Below are 12,160 nucleotides of genomic sequence, written 5' to 3' on the forward strand. Positions count from 1 at the left end.
AACACAAAAACAAAAACAAAAAAAAAGGACCGACAGCGCATATCGTGATCGAAGCAACCCGGCGCGTGACACCTCGAGCCTACAATCGTAGAGCCGGCCGGGAGTTTGTTCGCGGGATTCAGACCAGTAGCCGCATCGATGGCGCGTGACACCAGAAACCAGAGGGCACCCGGGAGTTTGTTCGCGAGATTGGGACCCAGTAGCCGATGCGACCTGCTGCCTCGTTGGTACGTGAACAGAAACTCTGCGGATCCCCTCTGGGCGAGGACGCGAGTCGGGTATATTGGTCTCGAATCGCTGCCGCTTGTCAGCGCCCAATTCGACGCGCCGTCTGATCCGTCAATAACCTAGATTGGGATTTGTATTGCCTCGAGACCGTTCGAAATTTCACCTTTGGCTTGATTGCAGTGGGACCATCCCCGGAACCCCCGCAGTCATGCTTTATGCCGGTGTGGATGCTTGGGGAGGGTCGATCTGTCAGGGTCGATCATGATGTCCACTGAGCATCGTGAACTGCCAGGTCGTTTCGCCCCCAGTCTACAGTAGTGGTGTTGAAGACTGAAGTGTTGTTTGCTATATTACAACCGCCTAGACGTTCGGACGAAATCGCAATAGGCGGCAGCCGCGGTTGACATACTCTCTGGACACACACACACACACACACTCGCAACTACGCCCGCTCTGTTTGCTCTACGAGGCTTGAGCTTCACAATTACTGACTGTTACCTGCCCGGCAAAACACACCACACGATGGGCGAGCTCTGTGGACAACGGCTCGTTCTGGCCGTCAGCGTCCTGACTTCGTTGGGTTTCATGCTGATAGGTTACGACAATGGTCTCATGGGTGGTTTGGGTGAGTCTTTGTCCCACGGCCACAGGGCTGGGAGGGGGATGGGGAGGGTGGTCTGCCGCAGTATGAAGTTCTGATCTCAACTCCTGTTTCGTAGTCAACGCGCCGGCCTTCAACTCGACTTTCGACTCGCCGGACCCGACGATGACGGGCCTCATTGTGGCCATCTACGAGAGTGAGTCGACCCAACAACGGATCGCTCTAGCGATGTTTCTTCCAGTACTGTTAGGTGCCGTTATACTAACCAACACTCTCTCACCCTTCGCAGTCGGCTGCTTTTTCGGGTGCGTGGCGACGGCCATCTTTGGCGAGAAGTACGGCCGCCGGAAAACCATCTGGGCCGGCTGTTTTGTCATGGTTATCGGAGCCGTGCTGCAGGCCGCCGCATACGGGCGGGCGCTGCTCATCGTCGGACGCATCGTCTCGGGAATCGGCATGGGCATTGTCAACTCAACTGTCCCGGTACTGCAGGCCGAGTTCAGTCCCAAGGCCAGTCGAGGAATCTGTAAGTTGTCACAGAGAGAGAGAGAGAGAGAGAGAGAGACTGACATTAGACAAACAGACGTTTGCGCGCAGCTTTCCACCTTGAACTTCGGCATCTTTCTGGTCTACTGGATCGACTACGCCTTCTCGACACACACAGAAAGCTACGCGTGGAGAATCCCGGTTATCCTGCAGTGCCTGTGTCTTCTTCCCATGTTCATCATTCTGCACTTCATACCGGAGACGCCGAGGTGGCTGGCGGCCCACGACCGATCGGACGAGTGCCTCGCCGTCCTGCAGCGCCTCAAGTGCGACGAGGAGGACGACGAGTCCATACAGGTCCTCCACAGCTCCATCATGCAGACCGTGTCCTACGAGTCGTCCGTGAGCGCGAGCTCCTGGAGAGACATATTCGTGCGGGACCGCATCCAGAGCCAGAAGAGGTTCCTCATCGCCTGCGCCATCCAGGGCTTCCAGCAACTGGGAGGAATCAACGCTATCATTTGTAAGTAACAGCAGCAATATGGCCCGAAAAAAATAAAAGGCCTCTCTTATGTCTGCATCAAGAGGAGAATGCTGAAACTTTTTGGGGGGGGGAACAGATTACAGCAGCACCCTTTTCGAAAAGAGCATCGGCTTCGACAGACACATGTCGAGTCTCATGTCTGGTTTCCTTCAGACGTGGTTCTTCATCGCTTCGTTCATCCCGTGGTTCTTGATAGACCGCGTGGGAAGACGACCTTTGGTACGTTGCAGTCTTGGAATGCGACCCTTAAGCTCTACGTCTCGGGGATTCCGAACCGGCTAACGGTTATTGTTTTCCTGGTTTAGCTTCTCTCCATGATCAGCGTCATGGCGGCCGTCATGGCAGTCCAAGCAGCTCTCATCTACCAGGTTCAGAATGCCACCGCAATCGCCAAGGCCGCCGGCATTGGCGCTGCAGCAATGCTTTTCGTCTTCCAGGGTGCCTTCACCATCGGCTTCCAAGCAACAGTCTGGGTCTACCCGTGAGTTTCTGGCCAACGCCTCCGAGTCCGATAGTGCGCAGTGCTGACAAACCTTCCCTCTACAAAGTTCTGAGATATTGCCGCTGAGGATCCGGCAGCTGGGCTCGTCCATTTCCAGTGCAACCAACTGGTTGTTCAACTACGTAAGCGATGGAGGAGATTCGTGACGTCTTGGGCCGGAGCTGACTTTTTTTTCTTTTTTTCGAATAGATGATTGTTCAAATCACGCCCATCTCCATCGACAGCATCGGGTGGAGGACATACATCATCTTTGCCGTCCTGAACGCAACCTGGGTGCCAATCATCTACCTCTTCTTTCCCGAAACCAAGGGCCTGGAGCTGGAGGACGTGGATCTTTTGTTTTCAGACGACACATTTATTGACATGCCCCAAGGACGGGACGACAAGCAAGACGTGTGGAAAATTGAGGATGTCAGAAGATAGGGGTCGTCTTAGCAGCCAGCCGAATCGCCAGTCTAAGTGAGAGGGGGGGGGTGTCTTTCTTGGGTGACAAAACATCACTCGATAGGCCGGAGAAAGACTTTCCGCATTGACGTCTTAATTATGCCGTTTTCCAATAAGAAGAAGAGTACAACTTTTCTAGCCGTTTTGTTTTCGGCTTCGTAGAAGCAACGGCCATGAGTCGGCCAGTTGTAGGCTCTCTAGTGATGAATGACGTTTCTTTGCTATCATGAGCATCAACTCCAGCCTCCAACCAGACACAACGCTGGAAAGTCAAGTCTTGGATCTAAAGACAAGTCTTCATGCAACTAGCGCGAACTGCAGAGCCCATTACGTTGCATCCACATGTCTCTCACCTCCAACCTGTGATTATGCGCGTAAGAAAAAAAAAGGACAAAAAAAGGAGAAAAAAGGAAGAAGAAAAAAAACATTTTACCTGTCGAGTCAGTTACCGACACTCACACAGACCGGTGAACTCTAATCTGTGGCAGGAACAGGTGCTTCGTGCCCCCGCATCCGTGCGGGATCGAGAGAGGAATACAAAACCGTGATCCCATCCATCAACCCCGTTAATCCAAACGGCCCAACGTGCCAAGAGTCCGAGAACACAGCTTGCCTGCATAGGTAGGTAGCTAGATAGAAGACGACCTTGCATCATCTCATACTACACAAGCTCACCGTCATCGTTCTCCCGGCCCGGCTTCTGTCCGTCTGTCCGTCTGTCTTGTCTTGTCTCGTCTGGCCAGCCACCATGGCGAACGCCTCCGCCTTTGTCGTCTACAACGACCGCGTGAAGACGCTCTTCGGCCCCGCGCCGACGCTCGAGCTGCTGCATGAGAACCAGGACTACCCGTTCGCCCACGAGGCGGGCGTCTTCATCGAGCGCAACAACACGCTCTTCGTCACGAGCAACCAGTTCAGCGACCACACCGCCGGCGGCCGCAAGATCCAGATATGCCGCGTCACCCTGCCGCCGCCCGACGGGGTCACCAAGGCGCAGTGCGAGGAGATCCACCCGGCCATCATCACCATGGCCAACGGCGGCGTCAACTACCTCGACGGCATCGTCTTCTGCGCCCAGGGGACCATGGACTCGCCGGGCGGGCTCGTCTTCATGGAGGCGGAGCCGCCGTACCAGACGCGCATGATGGTCAACTCGTTCCACGGCCGCGAGTTCAACTCGCTCAACGACGTCGTCGGCCACAGCGACGGGTCGCTCTGGTTCACCGACCCCATCTACGGCTACGAACAGGGCATCCGGCCCCGGCCCAAGCTGCCGAATCAGGTCTACAGATACGACCCGATCCACGGCTCCATCAGAGCGATGGCGGACGGGTTTGGGAGGCCCAACGGCATCTGCTTCAGCCCCGACGAGAAGGTGGTCTACATCACCGACACCGACTGGATCCACGGCGACGGGTCAACCGACCTCACAAGGGCATCGACCATGTGAGTGAACCCTCTCTTTGCTTTTGAAATAACTCTTCGTCTTCGAGTACTCTGTTTCGGTTGTTGGAGAGTGAGAGCACCCGGACTAACCTCCCCTGCAAAGCTACGCTTTCGACGTGGTCTCGTACTCGGGAGAGCCCTTCCTGACGAACAGGAGGCTCTTCGCCATGGCCTCCGAGGGGATCCCGGACGGCATCAAGTGCGACGTGCACGGCAACGTCTACAGCGGCTGCGGCGACGGCCTCAACATCTGGTCGCCCGGCGGCGTGCTGCTGGGCAAGATCCTCGTCCAGGGCGGCGCCGCCAACTTCTGCTTCGGGCGCAACGGGGAGGTCTTCATCCTGAACGAGAACCGGCTCTGGAGGGCCAAGCTGGCTGACGAGACAAAGGGGGCGTTGCTGTGTATCTAAGGGGGCAGACAGAGGGTTTTGTTCTGCTGGTAGTAGTACTTTCTTCTTTTTGCGGGGGGTCATGAGGTCTGCCATGTTGCCGGCTTGCTTGCGACCGCCCACGTAGTTACGGACGGTGTGCTGCAAACACATGACGAGTCTCTCATGTTTATGACCTATCAGTTGGGTCTCACTTTCGTTTTCATTTCCATTGTGTAGATTCCTAAAATCGCTCAAGCAGAATGGCTGCCGAATCATGAGGCGGGATCTGGGAGGGAGACCCTAAACATGATGGTTGAACGTTCATGGGAGAGAACTGGCTCTGCCTTCAAGTAGTGCCAACAATGATGAGAAATTCCCGATTTGATGTTCAGTCGTTTCGCAACTAGATCAAGTTTATGCTATTCAGGCTCAGCGAGGGACCATTGCTATTGTGTACATTGTCGCATGGGGAAATAGAAATCAGGGCGCCTACTCCCCATCAACCCTGCCCCTACTGCTGCTGTAGTAGCCACCGGACACCTTTGACGGTGTCTTCCACGAACTTTTTGCTCGCCTCGAGACGCGGGAAGTTCGTCCAGAAGTAGTGCGGAAGCCCCGGGTAGATGTCGAGCTTGGTCTTGACGCCCGCCTCTTCCCTCAGCACGTGCTCGTAGATGAGGGCCTCGTCCCGCAGGGGATCCAACCCGGCCACCTGGAAGTAGGCGGGAGGCAAGCCCTTGTGCCCCTGCCCGACCCTCCCGGAGTGGAAGGGGACGAAAAGCGGGCTCTCCATGTCCGGCCTCAAGATGGCCTGCGCACCGGCGATCTTCTCGTCCATGTTGGGGCCCACGACGGGGTCCTTGCAGGGCGTGACGGAGGGGTGGCTGAGGTACTCGGAACGGTACCGTTCGGGAATGGCCTCCGGAGGCAGGAAGCACATGATGGCTGGCACGCAGAGGTACTGTCCTGTCACGGGCGGGGAGAGCTCGTCGTCGCGAGCGAGGTGGGCGAGAACAGCGACGATGTTACCGCCGGCAGAGCCGCCGCCGATGATGAAGCCGCGGGAAGGGTCTGCGTTCAGGTTTGACGCGTTCTCGGCGGCCTGGGACAAGCTTTTGGGTCAGCCAAGGGCCAATTTCGGGGGGGGGGGGGGGGGGGTTTGATACACAACCACATACCCATTGCAGCGCGTCCCAGCAATCGTTGATGCCTATCGGGAAGGCGAACTCGGGTGCGAGTCTTTTTTTCTTCATGTTAGCTTTTATTGGATACAGATCGGAACGTGAGAGAGAGAGAGAGCCAAACGGACCGGTAATCGACGTTGACGCAGACGGCCCCCAAGTCCCGACTGAAGAGGCGGCAGTTCACCTCCTCGTCCGAAAGATCGCCCGAGGACCAGCCGCCCTCGTGATACATGACGATGAGCGGGCTCCCTTCGCGCGGGGCTTTCACGGGGGTGTAGATTCGGACGACGAGTTCATGGCCGTCTCTGGCGGTGATCTTGCGGTCCTCCTCCCGGACCTGGTCGGGGATGGGCCCCGGGAGGTAGCGCAGGTGGTGGGACTCGCGGAGGCGCGTAGCCCGGTGCTCTCGCATCGCGAAGAAGTCGTCCCGACCGAAGTAGGGATCGCTCGGTTGAGGGTCTCGCATGGGCCGGGCCGCGAGCTCCTGTTTCGAGGGGGGGTGAGTATCAACATTGAGCACCGTGGAAGAGCGGAGGCAACTTGGCTCCGTCAACTTACAGCCTCGAAAAGGGGATCGGGGATCCCATAGGCCAAGAGCTCTTCACGACTTCGGGGTGCCATTTTGAAACAGGTGTGTAATGTAAGCCTGCTTGGGGGATACAGCGTGATGAAGGAAAATCAAAAAGAACAATAAGGTGGATAAGGACCTTTGTGAGTTGAACAGTTGATGATATATGTCCGCAGCTGCTGAGCTGAGTGAGAAAGCGGGGTTGTGAGCAGACAGGACGCCATCTTGGACATGTGCGACGTTGGGACACCAATGGCAGCAAGAGTTTTGGATTATCTAAGCATTCATCAGAATCGGAAGCCAACGTATGGATGGCAGTGTTGTACAATGACAGAAAGCAGAGCAGACACAGTCAGGTTTGGGGATTGACATCCGGCTATTCACAGACATTGATACGAGTCGTCGAGCGAGCGAAATGGCAACTTGATGACCGTCTCCCAAAGTGTAATAGCAGTGGTTCATGAAAAGACGCTTCTTTACACACGGTAGGTTTCCGAAAGACGGCCGAGTTGACGACTTGTATTTCCAGATCTGATCTTGTACAACCTAGGTCGGAGCTTAACTAAAAGGTCAGCACCGTGGATGATGACCTGTGTCGACGACATCACTACTTGGCCGGACATGACATGTAATGGAGGGTCCCAAAGTGTTGTCATATTGAATACACGAGAACCAGCGTTGATATTCCTTCATCAATTAATCGGCGGAAGAATCGACCAGACTGTTTTTACAGACCCGTGAATACAGATAGATACAGCCAAAGAATGATCCAAAGTGGCATGTCTGCTCGGTTTTCTCCCAAGGCGGCTTTATCCACCATTCGCAAAGTGCTCTTATATTGAAATGAGACCTCTGAGATCTCATACAGAATGTGTCATTATTGGTTGACCATGGCTTTCACATCATCTGATGGCGCTTAAAAATGAGCATTCTCGAGCGTCTAATTGCAGTCTCTGCCCTTTTTCTTTCATTTCCTAGTGTCGTACAGGCGTTTCTAAGATCCAAGGCTAATCCAATAGTTCATCTAATACTGTCTCTAACTAATCTCAAGCCCCTCATAGACCCTATCAGCTTTTAGATTTATATAGACGCAAGATACTAGGAGGCGGGGGGCGAGTAGAGGCGTCACTACAGTTTCTGAAGGTTTCCTAGGCTTAATAAACGTGATAGAGAGTCGTGCCTGTCTCCACGAATAAAGACGTTGAAGCACCAGGGACAGAGCATGGTTTGCGGACCCAAAGCTTAGCCGAGACATCCAATCTGAATGAGAACAACAAGTTGGCCGAGGTCGAGGGATGCATTGACAAGATGGCCTAGGCCGAGAGGAGTTTCCGTCGAAGTTGCCGATACGACGACGACGACGACGACGACGACGACGACGACGGCGACGATGTTCGAGAAAAACTCGTTTCAGAGGACGGATTGTCGAATCATCAAGGCCAGAAACAAGACTCGCATCGTTCAGCCCGTTGTCGACGAATCAACATTACACGTGGGGAAAGATGGAGCCAGAGACAAAACGGTTCACCGTTCGTCCGTCGTGGGCCGCCGGTCTACAGGTAACCGTCGTTACGGACGGCTGAGGCGGCTCTCGCGAGTCAGACGGGGATCCATCTCGAGACAAACCCACACTCTGATGGAGCCCTGCTGCGCACTACGTCATCGGATGACATCATGCCGTTGCAGAAGGGTCTTGACTGAAGGTTTCGGTCCTTTTCATGGCCTCTCGTTGGCTGCGCGAGAAGAAAACAATAAAAAAACCACGGGCGGGCCGCGAAGTGGTGCTCCTTCGACTTTCGGAGGGGGGGGGGAGAAGAGTCTGCCCCTCCAACCCCTCCATCCGGACACCGGAAAGAAGCGCATGTACATCGTAGATGTAGTCTCCCAATCTTGGGGATAAGATGGGAATGGCATGGGTTTTCGTGGAAGCGTGTTTGAGTTGTCGAGGCTCTTCGAAAGGGAGTCGAGTCTCTCGGGCCGTCCACCATCGTGTCAACAAGCGCCATAGGAAGGCGGAGAAATAGGAATCGAGATAAGACGACTTGACAAGTGTCTGCAATGCAATGCCGTCAAATCGTCTCCTGAAACCTGCCTGCGCTCTTTTTCTCGGAACCCACTTGCCCCTCCATCATCCATGATCCGCCCAGGGGACCATCTTGTTCCTGGATTCTGTGCGTAGCATCTGTAGACTGTAGTGCACGCTGCTTCCCCCCACCTTTCACAAGCTCGCTGATCATTGAAAATCTGTCACCATTATCGACAAGTTTCCTCTTTTTAATCTCTTCACTTCCCTTCTCCCTTGTCAGATCTCACTACTCAAAGAAATACTATCCATCTGTCTATCTACCCATCTACCTATCTACAACATCCAATCCGCCAACATGCCTCAAGTAAGTTCGGCCTTCACTTCAACCCCCCCGGTGCTCAGCAAACCGCGCGAGCGAAAAACAGTAGTCTAACCACCACCACTCGCAACCACAGATCAAGTGCATCCTGTTCGACTGCGACAACACGCTCGTTCTCTCCGAGAATGCCGCTTTCGAGGCCTGCGCCCAGCTCGCCAACCAGATCCTCGAGAAGTTCGGCTTCGAGAAGCGCTATGGCGGCACCGAGCTCATGCACCAGTTCGTCGGCCAGAACTTCCGCAGCATGATGACCGGCCTCTGCTCGCGACACGGCTTCACCATCCCCGCCGACGAGTTCGACCAGTGGGTCGCCAAGGAGCTCGACACCACCATCGCCAACCTGCGCGCCAAGGCCGAGCCCTGCGAGAACGTCATCGAGGTGCTCGAGAAGCTCCAGAAGGACAAGAAGTACCACATGGCCATCGTCTCGTCCTCCGCCATGCCCCGCGTCGTCGCCTCCATTGAGAAGACCAAGATGGACCAGTTCTTCGGCAAGCCTGACGAGGGCATCTTCTCCGCCGCCAGCAGCATCCAGCCCCCCGTCTCCAAGCCCAACCCAGCCATCTACCTGCACGCCTGCGAGAAGCTCGGCTTCAAGCCCAGCGAGTGCATCGCCATCGAGGACAGCCGCAGCGGCGCCACCGCCGCCAAGAACGCCGGCATTCCCCTCCTGGGATACGTCGGCCCCTACTACGAGGAGGGCCAGGAGAAGCTCGACTCTATGGTCAAGCTCTTCAGCGAGGAGCTCGGCGCCTTTGACGTCATGCACAACTGGAAGGACTTTGAGAGCATCTTGGCCAAGTACGAGAGCTCATAGGATACCCCCATAACACTATTATTAGACGGAGTTTTTTTAGAGTTTTTTTTTTGAAATGAAGGGAGGCGGACATCCCAACTAGACTTTTTTTTTTGGTTTTTGGTTTGCATAGATGGCATCTACCTACAGATGCTCGGAGCCTGGGAGAAGAAAAACAAAACTAGAGACGATCAGAAATGAATAAAGATTTAGAGCGCTTGTCATACGGCCTCATCTTTTCTTCCCCTATGAGACATACCTATCATTTTACCAATGAAATAAACTTCAGTACCACTGTGACGAAAAACGCAACCCTTCCCGGCTGGGGATGTCAATGAACTGTAGGTCTAGGGTGAGTTCACCTTTCTGATCCGGTCCTCTAACTGTCCAGCTGGGACGGACCAAGGACATTTTTAAAACTTCTGTAGGGATCATTAGTACGCCTTCGTCGCCTTCAGAGCGTTTCTCAGCACGATGCTGGTTGCCAACCTTTTCCTGCCACGCTTAGCACGACTTAACTCAGCTCAAAAGGCTGATGCTCTTACATCTGTCTAGCAAGACAACTGAGAAAAAAAGCCAAAAGCAGTAGACTTTCGTTACCGCATAAACATCGATCGATCGATCTCTGCTAGGTCGGAAGAGTCAAGACGCTCTGGACTCGGAGTATCTAGCTCTCGTCTGCGTCAGCCGCCTTGCTGATAATCCCTTTCAAGTTGATTACTCTCTTGAAGTTATATGCTCAAGAGAACAAAGGTATGAGATGTCGGATAAGTAGTCCGTTTCACTAGAGAGAGCATTGAGCCACAAAACCGTGTCTCAATGACCCTATAGGCAGGCAGGATTGGAGGTACAACTTACCTCAGACGTCTTTTGTACTAGTAGTACAGTTACTTAAACCAATTAGAGGCATTATAGCATCCTTAAAAGCTTTTGCACGTGTAGGATTTATAACGACTGCGTAGTTAAGCTTAGTGGTATGCAAGTTGCCAACAGTTTCCCTAAACGCATGAACATTCAAACAGGCGTCGCCTTCATCCCGCAGCAGCCCTCCATTGAAAAAGTTCGTCGTCAACGTCTGGGGGCAGGTTGACGGTGGCATCAGCTTGGATTCCCAAAGCCTGTTTGAACAGTGGCAGCTCATGGCAACGGCGGCGACAGCAACCATCAACAATGCCGGAAAGATTCACGTTCCTGAGCAGCTCGCATCGGCCTGTTCCCGTCGTCTTCGGCAGAAGGCACGCTGTCTGAGGTTGAGATTGAGGGGATTTCCAGCCGCGGCACCATCTTCTGCTGAAAGATCACGCAATGCCGAAAGATCACGCAAGTCAGCAGTGCGCGCCGCTCAATTGAGCTGGTGGCAAAAGGAGCAGAAAAGAAAAATAGACTGTGTGTTATAGTTCCATATGTAGTCTTCATTCTAGGTTAAGCTGTTATACTAGCCATGCAAAGCAAGCTAATGAACTAAGCAGAATACATCATGGCCACTCAGCCCGTACATACATACCGTAAACAAGTATATCAAGGTTGGATACCTTCTTTTGGATTGAGGAGCGATAGTTTGTTGTGCTTTCACCTCCTTTCGCTCATCCGCATCGTCCCACTATGCAGCAACTGGGATTTACATTCATCAGGCATGCTTCAGGGTGTTGTTGGTTCGTTGCATATGTACCGACAATGGACACCCCCCCCAGTTCCTTCGGTCACACTTGGTCACTTGCTTTATTCACTCCTGATAAGACCACGCCTGATCACATAAGCCTTTCCTTACAGTTAGAAATGCATCTATTGACATATACGTCTCCGCCGTGTTTTTTCTTACTTGTGCAGGGTATTTTAGTGACTGATCTTGTTTTCTTATTGAAAGCTTCTGACACTGCAACCATGGTGCCGTCCTCCTCGTCTACCACTTCTGGCCGCTTCACGTTATCCACCCTGACGGATTCCAGTTCATTGTATAGTTGGCGGCTCCAACGCTTTTAATTATCGCAGCTGTTTGAACAGTCATGCTTCTCAGAATTGTAACGCGAGTGGCAGTTACACTGCACGTCCTGGACTGGGTAGCAGGATCCGGACACAGAGCCGCGGTTCGGGTTCTTGGCGTCTGTGTTCTTGTAATCGACCGTAAAGGATTTACCGAGCGAGCCGAACTTGCGGTTAATGTAGAAAAGAGCGTTGCCCTTACGCAGCCCGTTGTTACAATACTCAGCAGGCTCGTTGCGTTTCCAATAATCGAACTGGCCACAGTCTACCCCGTAATACTGGTTCACTGTGTCAAAAAGGGGTTAGTAGGGCTAAGTTGTCTCGGAGAAAAGGCGCATAAACGTCGGGGACGTACTGGCACTGTCGACCAGAACCCAGGGATCTACGTGATCGTCGAAGCAAAAGTCGAGAAAACACTGGACTCTCTGGCAATCGCAGTAACTGAAGCCGCAGTCGCGTTTCTCAAGCTCAAAGGGGAGGTAATTGGGAGACGAGATGCTAGCTACGACAGAGTAGGTCATCACGCTAGTGAGGACTAAGGAGAGAAGAGAGGGCATCGTATCTTGACTGGAGATTGTTAAACGAATGGATGTCAAAAAATTAAA

General features: G+C 53.6%; 5 protein-coding genes across 5 annotated transcripts; 3 read left to right on the forward strand and 2 right to left on the reverse strand.

Moving 5' to 3' along the window:
• Nucleotides 1-750: 750 nt before the first annotated feature.
• On the forward strand, nt 751-2,784 carry CH63R_13057 (Hexose carrier; the record flags this gene model as incomplete). The annotated part of the gene is made up of 8 exons (XM_018308031.1): nt 751-853; nt 948-1,025; nt 1,119-1,355; nt 1,413-1,838; nt 1,936-2,078; nt 2,165-2,340; nt 2,408-2,483; nt 2,551-2,784. The coding sequence occupies 8 exons, from the start codon at nt 751-753 to the stop codon at nt 2,782-2,784; spliced, it is 1,473 nt and encodes a 490-aa protein (XP_018152448.1).
• Nucleotides 2,785-3,553: 769 nt separating this feature from the next.
• Nucleotides 3,554-4,661, forward strand: CH63R_13058 (SMP-30/Gluconolaconase/LRE-like region; the record flags this gene model as incomplete). Its single annotated transcript, XM_018308032.1, has 2 exons — nt 3,554-4,251; nt 4,355-4,661. The coding sequence occupies 2 exons, from the start codon at nt 3,554-3,556 to the stop codon at nt 4,659-4,661; spliced, it is 1,005 nt and encodes a 334-aa protein (XP_018152449.1).
• Nucleotides 4,662-5,133: 472 nt separating this feature from the next.
• CH63R_13059 (Lipase 2) lies at nt 5,134-6,427 on the reverse strand (the record flags this gene model as incomplete). The annotated part of the gene is made up of 3 exons (XM_018308033.1): nt 5,134-5,734; nt 5,905-6,290; nt 6,365-6,427. 3 exons carry the CDS (start codon nt 6,425-6,427, stop codon nt 5,134-5,136), a joined length of 1,050 nt encoding a protein of 349 aa, XP_018152450.1.
• Nucleotides 6,428-8,755: 2,328 nt separating this feature from the next.
• CH63R_13060 (Haloacid dehalogenase-like hydrolase) lies at nt 8,756-9,596 on the forward strand (the record flags this gene model as incomplete). Its single annotated transcript, XM_018308034.1, has 2 exons — nt 8,756-8,764; nt 8,856-9,596. The coding sequence occupies 2 exons, from the start codon at nt 8,756-8,758 to the stop codon at nt 9,594-9,596; spliced, it is 750 nt and encodes a 249-aa protein (XP_018152451.1).
• Nucleotides 9,597-11,551: 1,955 nt separating this feature from the next.
• On the reverse strand, nt 11,552-12,112 carry CH63R_13061 (uncharacterized protein; the record flags this gene model as incomplete). The annotated part of the gene is made up of 2 exons (XM_018308035.1): nt 11,552-11,841; nt 11,911-12,112. 2 exons carry the CDS (start codon nt 12,110-12,112, stop codon nt 11,552-11,554), a joined length of 492 nt encoding a protein of 163 aa, XP_018152452.1.
• Between the last annotated feature and the right edge of the window lie 48 nt (nt 12,113-12,160).

The sequence above is a fragment of the Colletotrichum higginsianum genome, chromosome 9 (assembly GCF_001672515.1).
Source record: "Colletotrichum higginsianum IMI 349063 chromosome 9, whole genome shotgun sequence".
Lineage (NCBI taxonomy): Eukaryota > Fungi > Ascomycota > Sordariomycetes > Glomerellales > Glomerellaceae > Colletotrichum > Colletotrichum higginsianum.